This window comes from Hemicordylus capensis, chromosome 2 (assembly GCF_027244095.1).
Source record: "Hemicordylus capensis ecotype Gifberg chromosome 2, rHemCap1.1.pri, whole genome shotgun sequence".
NCBI lineage: Eukaryota > Metazoa > Chordata > Lepidosauria > Squamata > Cordylidae > Hemicordylus > Hemicordylus capensis.
Genome location: NC_069658.1, coordinates 313,765,261 through 313,787,278, shown reverse-complemented (window position 1 = coordinate 313,787,278; position 22,018 = coordinate 313,765,261). Strand labels below are relative to the sequence as shown.

The 22,018-nt window shown below is 40.5% G+C and overlaps 1 protein-coding gene across 2 annotated transcripts; it reads left to right on the top strand.

The window, feature by feature from the left end:
- The first annotated feature begins 610 nt into the window (after positions 1-610).
- ISY1 (ISY1 splicing factor homolog) lies at positions 611-21,452 on the top strand. Of its 2 annotated transcripts, none has more exons than XM_053301686.1 (11): positions 611-788; positions 4,228-4,250; positions 5,206-5,257; positions 7,337-7,402; positions 11,017-11,059; positions 11,637-11,749; positions 14,089-14,206; positions 15,356-15,484; positions 19,373-19,485; positions 19,737-19,823; positions 20,706-21,452. In XM_053301686.1, exons 1-11 carry the CDS (start codon positions 786-788, stop codon positions 20,811-20,813), a joined length of 855 nt encoding a protein of 284 aa, XP_053157661.1. In that variant the 5' UTR covers positions 611-785; the 3' UTR covers positions 20,814-21,452. The 2 variants fall into 2 exon arrangements, with proteins under 2 accessions (XP_053157661.1, XP_053157662.1); XM_053301687.1 differs by having other exon boundaries at positions 614-788; positions 15,356-15,478.
- The last annotated feature ends 566 nt before the right edge of the window (positions 21,453-22,018 follow it).

The following is a 22,018-nucleotide window of genomic DNA, read 5'->3' as shown; positions in this document are numbered from 1 at the left end:
TTAAAAGGTACTTCTTTGGGCTGTTAGCGAGGGCGGGAAAAGGGAGGAAAGAAAGCAGAGAACTTAAAAGAAGCAGGCACTCAGCGTATGAATCTAAACTGTTTTATGTATAAATGAAAAAAGAAAAAAGCACTTTGAAACTCACTTCTCCGCCTATCTTTCAACCCAAGTAATTCTTTCCGACTGGAAGAACTCAAAAATATCTATTCATTCCCGTTTCAGATTATTTCAGTTGCAGGACGCAGACAAAAATAAACGTCAAACACACATCCCGGGGCGAGGGGAAGAAATTCACCCTTGTCTTGCTTTTTTGTTGTCAGAGGAAACGACAATAAAATGGAAACTGTAACCCCATCTATTTTGCGTGAGTTTAAAGAGGGGGAAAAAGGGGGGGGGGAGTTCCCATGCAGCTCTCTCTCCTTTTCACACACACAGAGCTTTGTAGTATCACTTTGCCATATCCATCAACGAGTGGTACACTATGCATCTGAGCATGCTCAAAAGCATTGGAGCATGCTCAGTATGGTTAAATGAAGCTCCTTTCCGTTTTCTGCCCCAAACCCCTATCAGATTTCCATTTCTGGTTAAAATACCAGAATAGGGCAAAGTGATACTACGCCGCACGTAGAAAGTCAAGTAACTACAGTCGGGAACCGGAAGTATTCGGAGCCTCCGCGCTATTCTCTTCCGGGGCATCTTCCGCGCGCGTCCCTTTGCGTGGAAGGCAGCGCTTCTCGGTTCTGAGCCTGTGAGAAGCGTCGGCTTCTGCTGCAGGAGCGGCTACGATGGTGAGTGGGGGGAAGAGTCTTCTTCGGTTCTGTGCTTCTCCGTAGGACTCCCTGTGCTTCAGCCAAGCTGCTGCTGGGGCTGGTCTTTCCTGGTTTCTTCCACTGGCCAGCCGTTTCCTTTGGCCAGGCCCCCCGCCCCTTGTATCTGCCACGGGCGTAGTGTTGGGTTTGGAATGCGAGCCGGGGGGGGGGGGGGACGTCTTTCATCGGGCATGATGCTCCCCAGATCACTATGGACCAGTCACTCCCACGGCTTCATTCACAGGACACCTCGTTTTTGGGGGCAGAATTGATGTATTTACCAGCAGATAAACATTCAACAGATGCAGATTTCCCTGGGACCATGTTGAACCTGTTGCCTTTCTGCTTGGTGATGATGATGATGATAAAGGCACAGAAGCCTTTGTCCACTTAGTTTTTGAAGGATAAATGGCTAAGCATGTTATTTCTGAAAACTTGAGGTAGAAGTTCTAGATGTCCTTTTTAATGAAGTTAAGTAGCTGGTTTAATTTTGGAGGATTTTAGTTGTTTTGATCTTTCAACAACATATAACCTGACCTTCAGGTTTTCTGCTCCCAGAGCAGTTGACAAAATGAAATAAAAAATCAGTCTATAAAGCAACAGTCAGACATGAAGCACAGCAATGAATAAAAATGGGAAAAAGTCAACCACAGATTTAAAAGTCTAGAAATAAAAAGGCCTTTGTCCAAACAACCCCAATATACATGCTCCAAATATTACATTACAGTGGTCCCTCAACTTACGTATTTAATCCATTCCGAACGCACATTCAGAGGTCGAAATTTTCGTAAGTCGAAGTGCGCACCACGGAAGTCTGGAAACATTCATAAGTCGAGGAAACCGCATCTAAAAATTCGTAGGTCGAGTAAGCTGAATCTAAACCGGCAACTACTTCCGGTCTTTTTTGTCGCTCGTAACTCGAAAACATCGGATGTCGAGTAGTTCGTAGGTCGAGGGATTACTGTATTTGGAGTGCATGGGGAGGATGAGTTTGAATGAATCACCCCCCCCAACCCTGCCACCCATGACACTACACATGCTGGTGGGTGGGGAGATGTAGTACTCTTATCTTAATCATGTGAGAGCAGGGTCATTTGGAAAAAAATAATCCAAACAATTTCTATATATAATTCTGTAAGGTGTACCCGTGGCTAATCCCGTGCGTGGCAGCTCTCACGAGAGTTCATGTGCTGCTGGAAGAAGAATGCCGGAAAGCGGTGGCTGGTTTGCTGAGAGAAAGCGATGACAGCAGCACTGGCTGAAGGGATGTGGGTGGGGTGGGGTGGGGTGGGGGAGAACAAAGTGGCTTAAGGGATGGGGATGAAATGAAGACGGGGCAGGGAGCAAGATCTGTTGCTGCGGGTGGGGAGGGACAGGGAGAACTAGGGGTGCGGATGATCTGTGCTGGATCAGCTAGTCCTATATAATTGGGTATATGGGTCAATCTAATCTATCTACCTACACTCCTGGAGCCTCAACACTTAGAAGCCTTCTATTCAGTGGAGTTCTTTACTGAACTCTATTCAGTAAAGTTCTGTTTAGAACTTTAATGGCTCTAGGGTCTCTTTGGGGCCATGTGGTGGTGGGAAATTGCCCAGGCCCCATACATGGAGCCAACTTCCATGCGAGGTATGGTTCAGTATTTGAAATGGTCAAATCAGCCCTTTTCACTGAAGGCAGGAAGATTAAATCAGTTCAAATATTATCTCAGGACCAAAAATTATTTCAGTCTTTTGGGTCATTACATCGACATAGGATAAAGTGGCTGACATGCTGCACAACATTAAACATGAGGTGGAGCATAACATTTGCACTGGTATGCAAGTGGAAAATTGTGCAAATGAAGTTGTGTGATGGTGTAGCCATTATCAGCTTCTTTATATATAATTCTCTTAAAAATATCCGTCACTAATCACATGTGTGACAGCTCTTGCAAGAGTACGCAAGCAGCTGCCGGATAGGATAGTGACGGGGAAGAAAATAGAGGTGCTGGCTGGTGGCAGGCCAGCCCAGCCGCTGGGAGGCGGCAGTGGCAGCAGGCTGGCCTGGCCGGTGGGAGGAGGTGGCCACTGCTGGGAGTTGATGTGTGGGAGAAGGTGGCCGCTGCCGGGAGTTGGTGGGTGGGAGGAGGTGGCTGGCCCACCAGCCAGAAAGCATTGGGTGGGGGGAGAGCAAAGAAGTGGGGGAAGAAGCAGGCGGGCTGGCCAAAAAGCTGGGCGGGGGGAGAAAAAGGCAGCAGCAGTGGGTGGGCCAGCCAGAAGCACAGATGCTCTGCGCCTGACCTGGCTAGTATATAATGTAATGCACTATCCTGTCAGTCACACCACTCTATTGAAACAATTTTTGCTTGCACAACAGTGTTCTTGTGACACTGCGAATGTTCTACCGCATGCGTAATGTTGTGCAGTATTCATGGAGCGAGGTGTGTTGGTATTCCAATGAACACTTGTCCTCTGGGCCTCTCAGAATATTAAAGTGGCCCTGTAGGCCATAGATGTACATCTGCGTTTAGCTCCATAATATTGGCATAAGTGGGAAATGACTAACCTTATTTCCATCAGGGTTGATTTGATTTAAATCCAGTCAATTTCAATCATGATTTAAATCACAATTTAAACTACTAGCAGGAAGATTCTATTTAATCATCATTTTCTATAAAAGTACATTCTTGTTTTCTAATATAATTTTAAGACATATTCAGAGATGGATGTAGGTTTCATTTTTAGAAACCGCATGCCTTTCTTATCCACAGGTACAGGAACTTCATTAAAATATTCCCAAATTGGGTCTCTGTTATGGCCTGCTGCCATTATAATGCTTGTCTTCTTCATTGGAGGATACACTTGGAAAATGTTTCCTTAGGACTGCATGAATATGTTCTGTTCACTTTTGGTTTCGCTTTTATTCCCCTCCCCATCTCGCGCGTTTATATCCAGACTCCTCCTCCTTGCTCAGATTTACTCCATTCTCCTCCCCTCCCGCTGCAAAAAACCCCCCAAACATTCTCTATCAGTTCTTGAATTTCTTTGTCTGCACTTTTGGGGGAAGGAGCAAGGACTTGGCTGTGTGTGCGTGTGCGTGCGCATGTGCGTGCTCTTCATGTATACCACCTGCAGAATAGGACTGATCAGGTCTGTTATCTCTCATCCCCATATACAGCTGTTAACATGTTCATAGAACATAATTAGAAGTTGTGCTTAATATTCATGATGATATCTTTGACCTATGTTCTTTATGAATTGTTTTTTATCAATGTGAATACCTAAATAAATCCAATTTAAAAATTTAAAAATCCAATTTTTGTAACTATCGATTTTTATTATCTATGTTGATTTGCCAGATTTTTGTAGTTAGGCCTCTGTAGTATTTTCCATGTTAAGAATAATTATATTAATGTTTCTCCCCCCACATTTTTAAGGCTCGAAATGCAGAAAAGGCCATGTAAGTACAGTTTGAATATTGATTTTCTGTCACTGAGAATGTTTGCATTTTCTAACAGCTGATCTACCTGCTGTCTTAGACCAGCATATGGGAGCTCTTTATCAATTAAAAATGTCATGCTGCACTTCTGCAGTGTTCAGTGTATTAATCTTGGTGTGTTTCGCCTGTTCTTGTTACCAACATTGTGCATAACATTTCACAAAGTGATAAGCAAACTAATCGTTCCTGAAACATTAATGTGATCTACTTTCCTGTTCCTCATGAAGATTGTTTGGTGCTTCCAGTGCTACACTGCATGAATCTATTATATATTGTGACGAGTTGGTTGGTGTGAAATAAAGTCAAACTTCCTGATGACCTACTGATACCAAATTTTGCATCCACAATCCTTGCCTCTGAAATTAGCTGGATAAACTACTTTTAGACTGGAATATGTTGGGGGAAATATTTAAATCATTATATGAAATTCTGAATATAATCAGCAGATTTTAACTGTTCTCAACAGATTTTTAACACCCAATAATCAGATTAATAATTCAAAAACATCATGCCCAAGAGAAGCAGGTCTTTCTCAGATTTAGATTTACTATTATTCAAATCTACCATATATGATGATAATTCAATAAAATGAATAATATTTGAAGTTGAACTCATACAAATGTCAAATTTTACTTTTGCAAATGCAGTAATAAAATTCTGTTACATATCTTTAATTTATCTATCAGTGTAATCTGTGCAAAATGACTTTGCCCAGTTGACAGGCCCTACCTACTAGTATCTTAATAAAACACTTAACAGTTTTGAGTATTCTGGTTGCAAAACTTCTGTTAATGCTGAAATAGATCTGTTTTTACAAACATATACGTTGCTGAACTTCATGATGGAGATCTGCTTCCCATGAGCACTTTGAAAGGCAGAGACTGATGGATGTTCGTTTGTTTTTTCCCCTTGTTAGGACAGCCCTGGCGAGATTTCGCCAAGCCCAGCTAGAAGAGGGAAAAGTTAAGGTAAGCTGAAGAATTGTTGAAATAAATACCTTGAATTGGAATGCTCTATGAATACTGGTTGAAGTGTTTGTTGCCTCACCTGTTGTCCTTGCAATGGACAGGTTGTGTATTATTATTATTATTATTATTATTATTATTATTCAGAGGGTTGCATGTTGTACTGTGTGTGTGCTCTTATTCATCACATGCTAAATATGGTAGCAGTTATTTGGAGAAGGGGCTTGAACTGAAAGTCCTTCATAGTAAAGCAAGCAAGGGGCCAATCAAAAGTAACAGATACAGATAGTTTGGTATTTATGAAAATGACATTGGTAAGTTGATCCTAGAAATGGCTTTGGAATTACTTTGTGCAGATGTTAACCTTTAGGTCTAAAGGTTAACTGCTGCATAATGAACGCCTTCTCTTGCAAGCTTTTTTGTTGTTGGTATTTGTTTTGCATGGCTAGAGTTTTGTGCCTCAGACCAAGGGAGTTGGTGACAGTGTGAATCCCCTAGCTGTAAGACAAAGATGCTAAATCTTCTGCTCTATACTTAATCAAGTATGGAGCTGAAATAAAAGAAAATGGGATTCATCTCCTCCAAATGCTTTGTCTGCTGAGAAGGAAGGTTAGAAGGAGCAGCTCTAGTAATTTAGACTTAGACCAGAATTTTCCAGAGCAGACAGAATCCTTACTTTAGAAGGGCAAAGTCATGTGCCCTAATCACAGGCGAACTTCTAACTTTTGAGCATTAAAATGGATGCTGTCTTACACATCCATTATTTTTGCTCATATGCTTCCACTTGTCTGCTTCCACTGTTATACAGGGGAAACTAGAAGAGAGATCCCCATGCCTTTCCCTGCTCCTTGACATTTGTCTTGTGAGGAAAATCAACTATTGAACATTTTGCTTTTGAAGCAATTATGAGCGCGAGTCTTGCACATGATACTATTCTGTATGGCCAGCCATGTGATCGCTCATTATGAATCAGTGCATTCACTAATTGGTGAAATAATGCAGCTATTCTATGGTTTGTTCTAAATCTGTATACTGTTGCATTCATAAGCTGAACGAAGGTAAAAGCATAAAGCAAGTATAAATAGTAAGAGAATCTGTCCTGTAAGTTCACAGCTTTAAGGGACAAAAAAAAAGGTAAGACTTTGGAAAAGCAGAAAGACATTAATGTAATCTTCCAGCAAAATCCTGTTCACCTAAGCAGAACTCTAGTTCCTCCTTCCTATACAATTCTTTCTAGTCTTCCCTACTCCAGTTTCTCCCACTGGAGTGAAAAACAGGGATTCTCTTTCCTACCTTCTATAATCATCACTTCCACACGAAACATCTGCAATGCCAGATGTCTCCAAATGGCCAGTATTGTTTGATTATCTGAAGCAAAACCGCAGGGCAGCCATGATGGGTCAAAATGTCCCTGGCTATAGCCTTTCACAGATGCTGGCAGTTATGTTTCCTTTTCTACAGGGAAACACTGATGGAAGTACCATTTACTCATTGTTAAGAGAATGAATTACTTCACCTTAGTATGTTCTCTGACAGGAGAGAGGAGTGGTCCCACTTAATTTTTTTAATCTCTGTGTGGAATGAGTTTTCTTCTGGGTGGCAGTATCAAGGCAGTGTGTGTGCACATGCCTTCAGAGTGGGGCCTTCCTGATTCGACCTGAGTGGGATCTAAATTGAAATGAGCAGATATCCAAAAACTTGTGAGCATGTAAACGCCTTAGAGGAAACAGTGGGAGAGAGTATCAATAGCAGCAGTGCAAGACTTACCTGCTGCCTCCTTTGTGACTGACGAGTAGACAAAATATATTGTAGTGGGAAAGCCGGTTAGTATTTTTGGGCTAAGAACTTGTGCCCTACAGTAACCGAAAGTCAAATATTCTCATGGCAGGGTGATGCAAAGGAAACTGGACTATTACTGTATTAATCTCTGAACAACCTACTGTTATAGAGAAAAGAAACATATAAAGGATGAAATGTTGACTGCTTTGGTCATGTATCTAGCCTGTGCAAATTTAGGTGGTTGGAAAGTACACACAAACTTGACACAAGTATGGTGGTAATATATTTATTCCTTTCAAACAGGAGCGAAGGCCATTTCTTGCATCAGAATGTAACGAGCTGCCTAAAGCTGAGAAGTGGAGACGGCAGGTATTCACTGTTTAAAATGGTGGGGTATGTTCTGAGTAATAGTCATAACTGCATAAAGTAATGTTGTATCTGTTCCTAGAGATTTATTGAAATACTTGTGTGTCTTTGACATTGTGTCATTCATAGGGGTAGTGGAGATGAACATAAGAACAGCCCTGCTGGATCAGGCCCAAGGCCCATCTAGTCCAGCATCCTGTTTCGCACAGGGGCCCACCAGATGCAGCTGGAAGCCTACAGGCTGGGATTGAGGGCATGCCCTCTCTCCTGATGTTACTCCCCTGCAACTGGTACTCAGGCATCCTGCCTTGGAGGCTGGAAGTGGCCTATAGCCCTCCGACTAGTAGCCGTTGATAGACCTCTCCTCCATGAAGTTATCCAAACCTTTCTTAAAGCCATCCAGGTTGTTGTCTGTCACCACATCTCAAGAGGATGCTGATGAGTGCTGGAGCTCTCTTCTTTCCATTTTGGGAAGAATCTGTGTGTGTTTCTGCTGGCTTCCCACCTCAAAATTCATGGCATTGCGACACTTTTAAAGAGAGACACTTTTTTAGGACCGTGCATTAGAGCAACCCTTCAATTTGGGAGGGGTCACCTTGGTGTTTTATCTTTGACCCAGATTTAGGGGTTGCTCTGAATTGGTCAGAGCTCCAATTCCTCTAACTCCAATTCAGAGTCATTGAATTAGACTCAATTAGACTCAATTCAATTCCTCCCACGCCATTGCTTCGTGCTTTGTCTGCAACCCACACTTCCACAACTCTGGGGAGCTTCTCTCTTGCTGGCAAGGGAGCAGCAGCAGCTACAGATGGCTTCACTTTCAAAAAAGCCTCTAACTGAGGTTTCCCCTTCCCCGGTATAGCGTCTCTTGGGGATCCTGGTCTTTCCAAGAGTTGCTGCTGCAGTGGCTGCAGCCCCTGAAAATACTATGACTCCCAAGAGACCCTGCACCTTCCCCAGAACTGTAGACATCAGGGCAGGGTGGGGGTGGGGCCTCAGCTGGGAGTCTCTTGAAAGTGAAGCCACCTGCAGGTGCTGCTCTTGTACCACCAGGAACAAATTGAAGGTAAAGAGAATCTCACCAGTGTCTTCTGCCTTCCCCAAAAGTACAGGGGTCAAGAAGAGGAGTGACAGGTTGAATTGGGACAATTTCACACTGAAATGGCTGACGTTTCAATTCAGCCCTTGAAGATTGGCACAGCCCTGCTATCTATCTTTCTTTGTCCACCAGCATTCCATATTGCATTTACTTTATAACCATGGAAGTAGTAGTAATTGAATAACAAGAAAGCCATAACCATTCCTAGGTTAGAGTGACAGATAGATGGATAGACAAACTTTATTACAGTCTTTGACCAGTACAGAAGCATGAAAAAACACAGTGCCATACCCATACAACAATATAGCAACAACATGTCTTTACAAATATAGTGACATAGTAAATTACTCCACTACATTAGTTATTAGATGCTGTCATATAATCATTGCTATTAAACAGAACTTAGCCACATTATAAATAACATTGGCTTGATAGTCTGACAAGAGAACTGAAATATATATCCATCTCCTCAGCCTGGTATGTCCTTAACCAAGGGTAAAATTAGCAACTCACTCAAGTCCCTATAAAAATTACAGTATAATAAAACATGACCCATATCCTCTATGGCCTATGTATTACATGGGGCAGTAGGGTTCAGAATAGGAAACCCCACCATATTTACCATATAAAACCGCTGCGGGCTGGGGGTAGGGTGAGGTATGAGAGCACCGATCACTGCTAAGCAGTATGTGGGTTCTTAAATATGTCTGGAGTCTTGTCAGGCTTGGGTGTCTGCATTGGTGGGGAAACAGACTTGTACCTTGCAAATCAAAAGGGGGAAAGTATTTCATGAAGAAAAGTTAATTGAAACATTTCAGAGATCACACTAAAATGCAGCATTAAGATATCCACACAGCATAAATGATGATCTTAAAGCTACTTCTGGCAAGACTGGATCCTATCCAAATGTTCTGCAAGCCCTGCTTCATCATCGGAAGCGCCTTCTGCTCATAGAAGGAAATTTATGCTTTCTCAAAGGTCCTTCTTTGGGCGGAAAGCATCCTTGCAAAAGCAGAACTGTCCTCCAAGTGAAAGGCACTTCCAGTAATAGAGCTGTGCACCACCAAAGGTTAGCCTACAACCCATTTAGCAGGATTTTAAAAAATGTCATAATTTGGGATGTCATAATTTGCTTAACATCTGATGATACTTCCCAGACTACCTTTTAAAGCAGCCAATCTTGCAGTGAAAGCCCAGGAAATACATTTTTACCAATCAAAACAGTACATATAGTTGTTACTCTAACATGTTATATAAAATAGACTGTTTCATCTTGGATGTGACTGTTCTTCATGTTTAGTCTAAACTGTTTTTTGCTGCTGTTTAGGCAGTGGCTCTCAGAATATGAGGAAGGCCTCCCAGGGGAAATTTGGACACTTGTAACCTCATACTGCATGGGAGGAGGCAATAGTAACACACACACACACACACACACACACACACACACACACACACCCGTACCCGTATTCTACCAAAGACAACCACAGGGCTCTGTGGTCATCAGGAGTCGATGCTGACTCGATGGCATGCTTTATCTTTAAGGCAAAGTAGGAATTGATCTCCTCCCAGTATCTCTGCTCGTTTGATGTGCTTGCTTCGAAACAGAGAATAAAGCCCTCTCTACAGAAGCAGAAACCCATGGTTTCATCTTGGATGTGCTAATGTGCAACTAGATTAGGGTGACAGGAGAACACTCCTGGTGTGGACATGGGCTAACTGTCTGCTCAGGAGCAGTGCCTTGTATATCCTGTGTCATTTTTTATTTCAGAAGATGCGCTGTTTACTACGACTTATTCCATGACCGACCTGCAGCTGCCATTATTTCACATGACATAGGGTCATTATTTCAAGTGATGTCAGGGGGGAAAACTGAGTTTGGGACTTTTGAGTTAGACTAATTTATAGAGGATATCTTAGTTGTCTGTCCTGTGACACCTTGAAGACTAACATGTGCATTATGGCCTAAGCTGCTGTGGTCTAAATCCCTCTTTGTCAAATGGAGATTGGGACAAATTGCAGACTTTTTTGTTTTAAGGTTGACAAAATACTAAGTGCTGATCTCTCTACGTTGTGCTAAGGTCTCTACGATGATGTGTCTGGAAAAGTAGGACTACACTTTTTAATGTATTAAAGGAGTTCTAAATACTTATTTTGTAGCCAGTTCTGTCCCAGATGGTTGAGCTGAGCAATAGTATTGCACAAGTATACAATATGTGTCTTCATGTTCCTAGAGCTTTAGTCATTCTCCAAATAATTCTCATAGCCTTTCGACCAAAATGCCCTGCTGCAACCCAACATATTGCAGTCTTAAGCACTCCTCTATCCCAGTATATCCTTGTCCACCTACTAAACAATACAAAAACTATAATTTAACAAAATAGGCTGGATATGCAGATTATTATTTTTTAAAAGCTACATAATTTGCTTCTGAAGGTATGTAGTACAATTTTAATACTTAACATATTGTTGTTCATTTGAAAGAAAAATAGTTGCTACATAACCTCTCTTTCTTTTTAAGATTATTGGTGAAATTTCCAAGAAAGTGGCACAAATTCAAAATGGTAAGTTTGCAATGAAGGGCTAGTTAGCCTTGAATTAGATATTAGGTAACTTCTTTGATCATGCTGCTTTAAGTTTTGAGTTGCTGAAATACTAACTTGGATAAATTTAGACTTTGTAGAACACCTTTCTCTCTATATATATTTCTCTTAGGCATACCTGTTGCTAATGCCATGCATAGCAGGTCTCGTGAGAGTTTGCAAGCAGCTGCTGGATACTGGCGGGGAGGGAGAGAGGCAGCCAGGCTGGTGGGTGGGCAGTGAGGGAAAGCGGACTGGGAGGGGGAGAACGAATTGGGGCTGAAGGGAGGTGAGGAGAACGGACTGGGGCTGAAGACGAATTAAAGATGGGGGGGGGGAGACAGGGAGAACTAGGGGCACAGATGCTCTCTGCTGGATCACCTGGTTTAACTTATTGCTTAAAGAAAGTGAGTGACATTAAAACTATCCAGAAACAGTGACAGAGGGGAGTAATAGTCTTCAGTTCCTGCAGAAATTCAAAATAAAGATAATGTCCTCTTCAAGTGGTATAAATACTTTAGTGACTTGAAACAACGGGTTTTTCTCTTTTAAAAAATAGCTGGTTTAGGTGAATTCAGAATTCGTGACTTGAATGATGAAATAAATAAACTCCTAAGAGAAAAGGGACACTGGGAGGTCCGGATAAAAGAGCTGGGAGGACCTGATTATGGGGTAAGTCTGTTACAATAACAAGATTTATGTGCTGGAAAAATGCAAGCAGTTCAAATGTACTGGTCATAAATTGCTAACAACTAAGATCTTAAATAACCGTTGACCTAGATAATTTTATAATATAAATGCATGAGTGAAGTACCAAAAGTTTATGTGAATTCTCCCTCATGGTTTGAGCAGATTTTAATCACACCATGGTTAAAATCTGGACAAACCATGTGGAGCTGTACCTGTAATGGAAGGTTTTGTCTAGTAAACCAGAAAGGATGAGTTTAAAAACCTGATGAGGTTTTCATTCTATATTGTGTTTTGTTTTGTGGTGTTGTGAGCTGCCCCAAGCAGTAGTGTGCAGGAGGGGGCGGAATATAAATATTTTTAATAATACGGATGAAATGTTAATAGCCATAGGCCAGCATTCAGATTAAGTTGCTCATGAGTAGTCTCATTGAGATGAATTGGACAGGTTAGGACTAACTCCTATTAATTTCAGTGGAACTGTTCATGAATTTTATTTATTGTTCAATTTCTATACTGCTTTTCATAAAGCATCCCAAGCAGTTCACAAAAGTTAAAATATAACACAACTCCATAAAAATAATGTTTAAAACTGTAAGATCAGTTAAACAGTAAAAACCATAAAACACCCAAAACAAAACACCCAACATCCCAACAATCATAAATAAGATACAGAAACAGGAAAGCTAAGAAAGCTGGCAATCTCTAAGGGGTAAAAGCCTGAACAACTTAAAAGGGTTTTTAGTTGGTCTTTAAAAGCGGCCACAGAGGTCAAAGAGTGGGCATTCACTGGGAGAGCATTCCAGAATCTGGGGGCAACAACAGAGAAGGCCCTGCCTCGTGTGCACAATAATTTCGCCTCTCTTAATGTCAGCATAGCCACCTAATGGCGCAGCGAGGAAATGATTTTGACTAGCAAGCCAGACGTTGCTGGTTCAAATCTCCACTGGTATGTTTCCCAAACTATGGGAAACATACCAGCGGAGATTCCCAAACTATGGGAAACATCTATATTGGGCAGCAGCAATATAGGAAGATGCTGAAAGGCATCATCTCATACTGTGCAGGAGATGGCAACGGTAAACCCCTCCTGTATTCTGCCAAAAGAAAACCACGGGGTTCTGTGGGCGCCAGGAGTTGAAATCTTGATGGCACATTTTACTTTTAATGTCAGCATATAGAACAAAGGCCCTTCTGATGATCTTGTTGGGTGGGCAGAAACCCTTGGGAGCAGGCGGTCCTTTAGATATCCAGGGCCCAAACAGTTAAGGGCTTTCAAAGTAATAACCACCACCTCAGATTGGATCTGGAAACAAACTGGCAGCCAGTGCAGCCCTTTGAAAATAGGTGTAATATACTCTGTTCCAGAGAGAACCCTGGCAGATGCATTCTGCATTGACAGTAGTTTCGAATATTCTTCAAAGGCAACCCCACGTAAAGTGCATTGCAGTAATCTAGGTGCAACGTGACTAAGGCATGGGTACCATGGCCAGATCTGCCTTCTTGAGAAAGGGCCGCAGCTGGTGCGCTAGCCGAAGCTGTGCAAAGGCACCTCTGGCCACAACCTCCACCTGAGCATCCAAAAGCAGAGCCAGATCCAGCAACACCCCCAAGATGCGCACTTGCTCCTTCAAGGGCAGTACAACCCCATCCTGAGCTGGTTGAATCACCCTATCCCAATTGACTGTCCTACTGGCCAGCAGCACCTCCATCTTGTCTGGATTTAGCCTTAGTCTGCTAGCCCACACCCAGCCTGTCTCCACCTCCAGCCCTGGTTCAGTACGTCCATCACCTCCCTAGGATCCAATGACAGAGGTATCGCTGATCGTAATCTGCATATTAATGACACTTCAGTCCAAACCTCCTGATGACATGTAGATGATAAACATGCCAGAGGCCAAAGAGCCAAGCAAAAGTTGCCCAGCACTACCTTGTGGAAACTCTCCCCAAGAAAGGACCAGAACCACTCCAAAGTACCACCGCCCAATCCCTAAACCCGAGAGGCAGTCCAGAAGGATACCATGGCTGATGGTATCAAAGGCTGCTGAGAGATCTCAGCAAATAAGAATATTATTAAGAATAACTTAATCTGTATGTCAGCCAGTGTTCTCTCTAATTTTTTTAATCTGTATGTAGAATTAGTTTTGTTCTGGGCAGCAGTATCAAGGCAGTATGTATGCACGTGCATGCAGAGTGGGGCCGACCTGAGCGGAATCTAAAATTAACTGAGCAGCCATCAAAAATTGTGTGAGCGCAAGCACATGTGCACGCCATAGAGGGAACACTGGTATCAGCCAAAGTTCTTGTCTTCTGTTTCTGTTTAGAGAATTGGTCCAAAAATGCTTGATCATGAAGGAAAGGAAGTTCCAGGAAACAGGGGTTACAAATATTTTGGAGCTGCTAAAGACTTACCTGGAGTTAGGGAGCTTTTTGAAAAAGAACGTAAGTATTTTTGTTAAATATCAGCAACATACAGTTTTTTCTTTGCAAACTTTGCATTTTCTGGTACAATTTGATGGGAGTTATTTCCGGTAATTCTTTTCTGGTAGTGCAAAATGTGAGGGTGGGAAGAGATAATGCAGGTGATTGGCCTGCTTAATTTTTGCAGTATATTTACTAATGTCTTAATGTAAAAATGTTGTTTTATTGAATAGAAACCCATTTATTTAAGCATGCAGTTTCATAGCTCTGTCCTGTACAGAATTAACCCTGCAGCTGGTTGAAAAATAAATAATTATCCTAATTAGGGGACCCCAGGTTTATCTCTATTAGAGAAAAAAATTGCTGAAAGTTGCACCAATATGAAAATGTGCTTAAGGTTTATATCTTACAACACAGGATAATTAGTGTTTGAGGTCAGTATTGTAGTCTTGTCAGTACTTAATTATTACGCAAAGTGAACCTTATGAATACTATACCAGATAGGTCATCCATATTAATAATAATAATAAACTTTATTTAAAAACACATAAAATGCATCAAATCACAACATTATACTGAATATAATAAAGAGGACCAAGAGTGCAATTTGCAAGCAGCTATTTATTAACTAAAAACTAATATTCATTATTTTGTGTAAATATTATTAACCAACTAGAAAAGAGCTAATCAAATGTCTATCCACATAAACACCTGTTTGGATCAGGTATAAATCCACATTAAGCTCCTACCGACCCTGGCAACGCCTGGCTTTTGTTTCTGGAACAATTCAGACTGATTAACAAGCTGGACTTCCCTTCCCTTATGTATGTTTGTTGGGTTTTTAAGCAACATCAGAATGCAGCTTATTGTGAAGCAGCGCTGGTACTGCAGGATCTTTCAGGTTTTTCTTTCATGATGTCAGCTTTTAAAACATGAATGCTAGTAATGTTTGGTGTGAAGATACAAAAAGGCTGGCACTTAATTTCCTGAAATAAAGGGAAATGTTGGTTGTGTCTTTGGGAGAACTAAGAATGGAGACTCGTGCTTTGCATGTTGGCTATGGATACCTGATCAGTTGGTTGAATCTTCTTGACAAGCTAGTGCCAGGAGGGTAACCTGTGAGTTCCAGTTGTGTTGTAGTTAAAAGTGACCATCCATTTATTCCTTCAGCTCTTCCTCCTCCAAGGAAGACACGAGCTGAACTCATGAAGGCTATTGATGCAGAATACTATGGCTACAGAGATGAAGATGATGGTGTTTTAGAACCACTGGAACAAGAACATGAAAGGAAAGGTATACGTGAGTAAAGCTACTGTAGATTGGGGATGCACTTAATGCCTTTTGCAAGAGTCTCCACATCTAATTACCTGTGTGATACAAAATTTATAGTCTGTCCCATTTTAAAAATTGATTTCATTTTTGTTCAGTATTTAAATCTTGCATATTATATTAGCTGCGTGCTCCTGGATGACTTGAACTTGTTATCTATTAACACACTTTTTAAAATAAACTAAAAGCCAGGTTTAATAAAGAGTTCTGCATATGCTTCATGTGTACCTGTGTGCATACCAGCATGATATACAAGACAAAAGCAGATAATATTTGCAGTAGATAGCAATGCCAAAGCCATTGTTCATGACATCCACTCTTATACTGGACAAAATAAGCTTCTACCAACACTTAATTACTGAAATCAAGTGCCAGGGGCTGTGCTTCTGCAAATTTAGTCTTAACAGTATAATAAAATAAGTGTATCTGTGTCAAGCCTTCTCTACTTTAGGGATGCTGAAGACCCCTTTTCTTAAGGCAGTCAAATGTCAGTAGTAGTAATGATCTTGCTGATGTTGCAGTTCCAAAAATATGATTGAAATTTATCAGTGCACTTATCCAAAACTACTTAATGATTCACTTCAGTACATAGATCTTCAATTATGTTGTTGCTAACCACATGGATACAGCGGAAATTAATTCACATACGGGAAAGAAATGAATCTCAAGAAAATTAGATGAATTACAGATAGGAAATAACTAAACTGCTGCTGCTGATTATGGCAGATCACTAGAATTAGACGTGAATGGTTGCCTCCCAACAGAGTTTCTTTCTCACCACCATTCCAGTACTTTTTAACTAACTTAATATGCCCAACAGCTTATCAGTAAGTTCAGAAAATTGGTTATGCCTTTCATAAAGGAATATTTTAGTGATTAGATGGTGGACTAGATGCTGTTTATCATCTCGGATGGCCCTTTTGTTGGTCCCTGATTTCCGAGAGGTTCGGGTTACTAGGATCCGTGAAAGGGCCTTTTCGGTTGCTGCCCCACTTCTCTGGAACTCCCTTCTCCTTCAGATTCATTTAGCCCCCTCCTTACCAATTTTTAAATCTCTATTGAAGACTTCTCTTTTTTGCCAGGCTTTTGCCCTATAGTTTACCTATTTGATTTTTTCTTTTTTGTTAGTTACTTTAGTTTTTAATTTAGAATGGAAATTTTAATGTTGTCTTGCTTTGCATGTTTTTGTACACCACCCAGAGTCTTCGGAGTGGGCGGTATATTAAGTGTTTCTGATTAATTAACTAATTAAATTTGGATCAACTTGCAGCTTGTTTCTCAAAGCATTCTACTGATATGCTGTATTAACTGAAGTTTTAGCATTTCAAGGGGAGTACAGGTTGGCTAGCATGCTATGCTCTATGTAGGCTTCCTTGTGGAAAAGTTAGCCAATCTTTCTGTGTGTAAGATTGGGAAGACAGCTTTTTGTTTGCTGCTGTGTTTGAATAAATTCCCCATCTCTCTATCAGTAAATTCCTGCTGAAATCTAGATGTATCATATTGACTACTTTTACCTTGCTTAATCCTGTTACTGTATCAAAGAAGGATATAAGCATTCTGATGGCAATGAGTCTTACTTCCAAGTTAAATTAGGATGCAGCCTAATTTTGGTTTTGATAAAGCCGGATATCTTCCTCAAACTACTCTCAAGTTTCCTTCATCAAGTTTTCTAGGTTTTTAAAGACACTTATGTTGCTCTCACTGTGATTTTTATCTTTCCGTCCTTTCCCCCTTTCTAACCATGGCCTTTGATTTCAAACATTTAGCTTCTTTGGGTAATCATTCCAAAGAGAGAAATATTAAACTAGATTAACATGGAAATTTTGCAGCAGCTAAAGGAGATAAGTGGTGGCATGTCTGAACAGGCTCCCCCCCAATTAGACAGTACATACAACCTGGTTTCAGCAGCAACGCCTGGTACCACCCAGTTTTAGTAGTGTAGCAATAGTGAAGTTTGGCAAGGTGGGAAAGAACGTTTAAGCATTATGGGTTGTGCCTGGAAGCTTGTCTTCAGCTGCGGTTTTTTTGACTTTTTACTCGGTCTGTCTCTGTATTATAAAAATTTGGCTCCTGGTCCAATGGTGTTTGTAGACAAACATCCTCACTCTTATTTACATGCAAACACAAGGGGTGCCTTAGATATATTCCTTCCCATTCACACTAATCCCTGCCTGTTTGCCCATTATCTGTCTGCCTCACTGCTTTCGTAATGGACTCATGCTTTGCCTGCTGCCTAACTCTCATAGCTGTGAATGCAGTGTGGGAGGTTGAAATTTCATGTAACAAAGTATCTCCCATCTTGAACTAACAGGCCCTAACAGGCTATTGTTCCCAGTAGCTGCCTGGCCTGGTGCGCTCCTTCACTTGTATGTATCTTGTTCAGCTCTGTGGTTTTTTAATAATTGGTTTTTTTAAAATATCCCTATTAAAATAAATTATTACAATGCTAAACAACATTAATCAAAACACAAACAGCACACACACACACACACACACACACACACACACACACACACAGAGACACCAAAACCCCGATTCATCAATCCATCCAAATTCTGATGTTATCTAAAGTGGGAAAACAACCATAATTTTCCCAATTAGTGCAAAGAATAAAATCTGACCAAATAACACAAAAAGCATTATTTCTGGCCTGATTTGAGTGCAACCGAATAATATGGGTTAGCTTTTCTGAGATCGCGATATGCCATAAATTCTTACCAGATGTTCAGCATCATGGCTTGATTTTTCCAGTGTTTGGCTATAGATAATCTAGCAGCAGTTACCATAAATAGAACTTTTTTTGATGTTAAATCTATATTTTGGAAACCATAGCAGTGCAGGATCCATTGTGAAAGCAATGAAAGAGTGAGAGTGAAAAAATTGGTCAGCTTCTGCCTGGAGAAAGATAAGCCACATGGTGTTCATTTGGACTACAATGTGTACTAATTAACACATTCTTGAATAGTTGAAATTTGACAAAATGATTATTTTATTTCTCTTTCTCTTCAGCAAAGTCTAACTTGTACTGAGAATGCAGAGTTTGATCAAAGCTGGGCAATTAAACCATAAAATTGAAACCTGATGATCAAGTAAAACTGGTGTATTTGCGATTTAAAACCAAAAACCCTCACTCTGAATTACTTCATTTTAGGAGAGCCAGTGTGGTATAATGGACTTTGAATAGGAAGATCTGGGTTGGAATCCCTACTCAGCTGCTATGAGCCATTCATTATTCCTAGCCCAAATTACCTCAGGATTGTTGCGGGGGTAAAAGATTACCCTCTGAGCCCCTGGAAAAATGGTTGGGATATAAATAAAATAAGAATAAGATTCCTGCTCTTTCATGTCTACCTTTTCAATCTTTCATCTATTCATTTCAGATAAGTGCGGTTAGAATTGTGCAAATAAAAAGTGATGCATTCAGTTGTAGGTTCACTAAATGTTGACTCCTTTCAGTGAAAAATCTGGTTCTCTTTGCTTTCTATTTTAGCAGCTTCTTAAATATGAAATATTTAGGTTCAAACCTTTTGGAAGAGACAGCTGTCCTGCTGTTCCAAAAGTATTACAGGTTTAGAAGAGCTTAACTTTCAATCTTTGGTGTTCTTGATATATCTCTTAAAATTAGTGATCTTCACTCATTTTGCAGCAGGGACAGCCGACACATCCCTTGTGCTTAGCCCAGCGCATGCACACACACCCCAGCGGCATGCAACCCAGTGGCAAGTGCAAAAGGTTCACGCTGAAGGTGCTTGCGAGGCACCTTCCCCGCCGTTGTGGGGTCTGTGTGGGCTGTCAGTGGGCCGTGCAATGAAGAACACTGTCTTAAATACTTCTTGATGCAACTTCTTGCTTTTCCAGTTATTGCAGAAGCAGTGGAAAAATGGAAAGCAGAGAGAGAAGAACGACTTGCAGGAGGTGACAAGGAGGAGGAGGAAGAGGAAGTGAACATCTATGCAGTAAACGATGAAGAGGTATTGTGGTTTCAGGCTTTGAAGTCCTACTAAAATAGCATGAATGCTAAATAATAGTTAAGCAACTCTGCATTTAAGTTTTACCAAATTCATATTTTATTGTTTCCATATACATGATGGATACAATTTAATCCTTCTGTAGAATTTAAGTTTCATCTATACAGATAACACACAGTTGTCAACTGCAGGGGGAATGTTTCCAAATTTAGATGAATTAAGACTGCATCAGTGTATTTTGAATGTGTTTACAGTCTGATGAAGAAGGTGAAAAGGAAAAGGAAGGAGAGGATAGCCAGCAGAAGTTCATTGCTCATGTCCCAGTACCATCACAACAGGAGGTAAGAGACAAAAGAGAAAATGAAAGATATACAGTTAGTTTCAACTTTTGGAGGGGTAACCATGTGTATCAGTTTCAGTAAAAACAAAGTGTTGGGGGACCTTAAAAACAGATTTATCATGACAAACTTTTATAGTCTAGAGCCTTCATTGTGTATATGCATATGTACATAGGTTCAAAGTAAAAATAAACATTGGAGCCATATAAGCTTCTGTTAGAGCCTAGTTCCAGGCAGGCAAGGTATAGGAAGCAAATTGTTGACCTGAAAAATTGGCATAGGAAGCTTAAATCGGAACCTGTAAATCAGAATACTTGAAGTATCTTGCTATCTGTTTGCTTTCTTGTAAACATTCTGAATATTGAGATGACTAATTGAAATATGAATGTACTCACTTGAATTTTAAAACCTTAAGGTACGGACAAAAGGTTTCATATACTGTCCATCCTTGGGGCTGTTTCACACATCATGTCCCAGAACAATGGGTTTTATGGTAAGAAGACAGATTGGCACAGCTCTCTACCATGCATATATATTTTATTTATACACACACTAGAAAACACTATTGCATAACTTGTGAGGTGCCCCACAAGTTTATTATCTGCTTTTAAAGGAGCAGTACTATTCTTAACTGTAATGTCAGGAATCTACCATTGAAGAGTTTCCTGAATTTGTGCATCTGTTCCATAAAAACAAAAACTGCACACTAAGTCAATAAATACTAGACTCTGTAGTTACAAAAGTAGTATTTGGCACAATTCCATGCTTTTAATTGGCTCATTCCTTTTAAAGAACCTGCATATTCCTTAGGCTACTTTTACCAAATCATCTGCAATCCTTGGAGTTTCATATTGTATTCTCAGGCTGATTGTTGTTTATCTGCAGATTGAAGAAGCTCTTGTTCGAAGAAAGAAGATGGAACTTCTTCAGAAATATGCCAGTGAAGCTCTTATGGCTCAAAGTGAAGAGGCTAAAAGACTTCTAGGACTTTAGTATTTCCTGTGACTCTTCCATTCATATAATCCATCCTAAAGCAGCAGATAAAACTCTGGGAGCAGCTACATGAGAACCATGCTTTGGTTCTGCATTTGTAATGTCATCTTTGCTAATGCTTAAAGCAAAAAGTGGGGTTTCCCCCAAGGAGATTTCCCTTTGAACAACCATTTTGCTGTCCTAGTCCATGTGAGTCCTTTTCTTTATGGTGCCCACATTGAGTCCAAATAAGTAGCTAACTTTCCTTTAAGCAACCGTTCTGCTGCTACTTTTCCTTGCCTAATTTCAGCTGTGGGCAGTGCTGTTAAATTGGAAAGCAGTACTCTAATATGCCATTCCTATCTCTCCAGTCAGAATACAGTGGTATCTAGCAAAAAGCTGATTGAACTCAGTCAATTGGAATTGGAAGGTAGTCTCTATAACTGCTGGTTGTTATGTGTTGTGTTCTGGCTTTACTGCAGAATTGAAATGCGCTGCACAGCCAATGCAGTTTTCAGTAGCACATCCAAAGTTCTCAGTGTGCATGCCCATTTGGTTGGATTTCTAAAGTGCTGGATATTTCAGCAAGTAATACTGTAAATACTGTTTCACCCTTGTTATAATTCTCAAAGCTTTTCAGTAAAGATTTTATACAGACAAGTCTGTTCGTGGTCTTTGCTCACTTCACTGAAAAGACAGATTTTTTTCTTAATGAGGAAGTCATAAGACTGAAGCTCCTTAGCAGCTTCAGTCTGATTTTATAATGAGAGAGAGCATGTGGTCACAAGGAAATGGGAACCGAGAAATGTAGGGTCTTTTGTTTCAGCTAATTACTTTGTTGCAAATAATTATACAAAAACAATTTGAAAAAGTTAACGTCACAGGTAAAACGGAAACTTATTTTATGGGACATTTTCATACAAGAATATTGTAATTCAGTCCTTTATTCATAACAATTGAACCTCGTATTCATAACAATTCATAACCTTGTATTCATAACAATTCAGAGGTGAGATGTAGCTATTTTGATATTGTGGTGTATATTCTAGTATAGCTTTAAAAAAAAAATCTGTGAGGCCAGTAATATCTAGCAACTAAAGGGACTTTTTTTTAATAATCTGGAAGGTAATTTGTACTGAGTAGGAGAATGTCATTTGCACTACATTGCTTAACTTATGTTCATTTAAGTTTGCTTAAGGGATTGCTTGGTATAGCTACCTTTTCTG

Bases quoted from the DNA above. Each gene is read 5' to 3' on its own strand.
- ISY1 (XM_053301686.1), top strand. The intron at 15,485-19,372 runs GTGAGTAAAGCT...TTGCTTTTCCAG, and splicing joins ACATGAAAGGAAAGGTATAC to TTATTGCAGAAGCAGTGGAA. The intron at 19,824-20,705 runs GTAAGAGACAAA...GTTTATCTGCAG, and splicing joins CAGTACCATCACAACAGGAG to ATTGAAGAAGCTCTTGTTCG.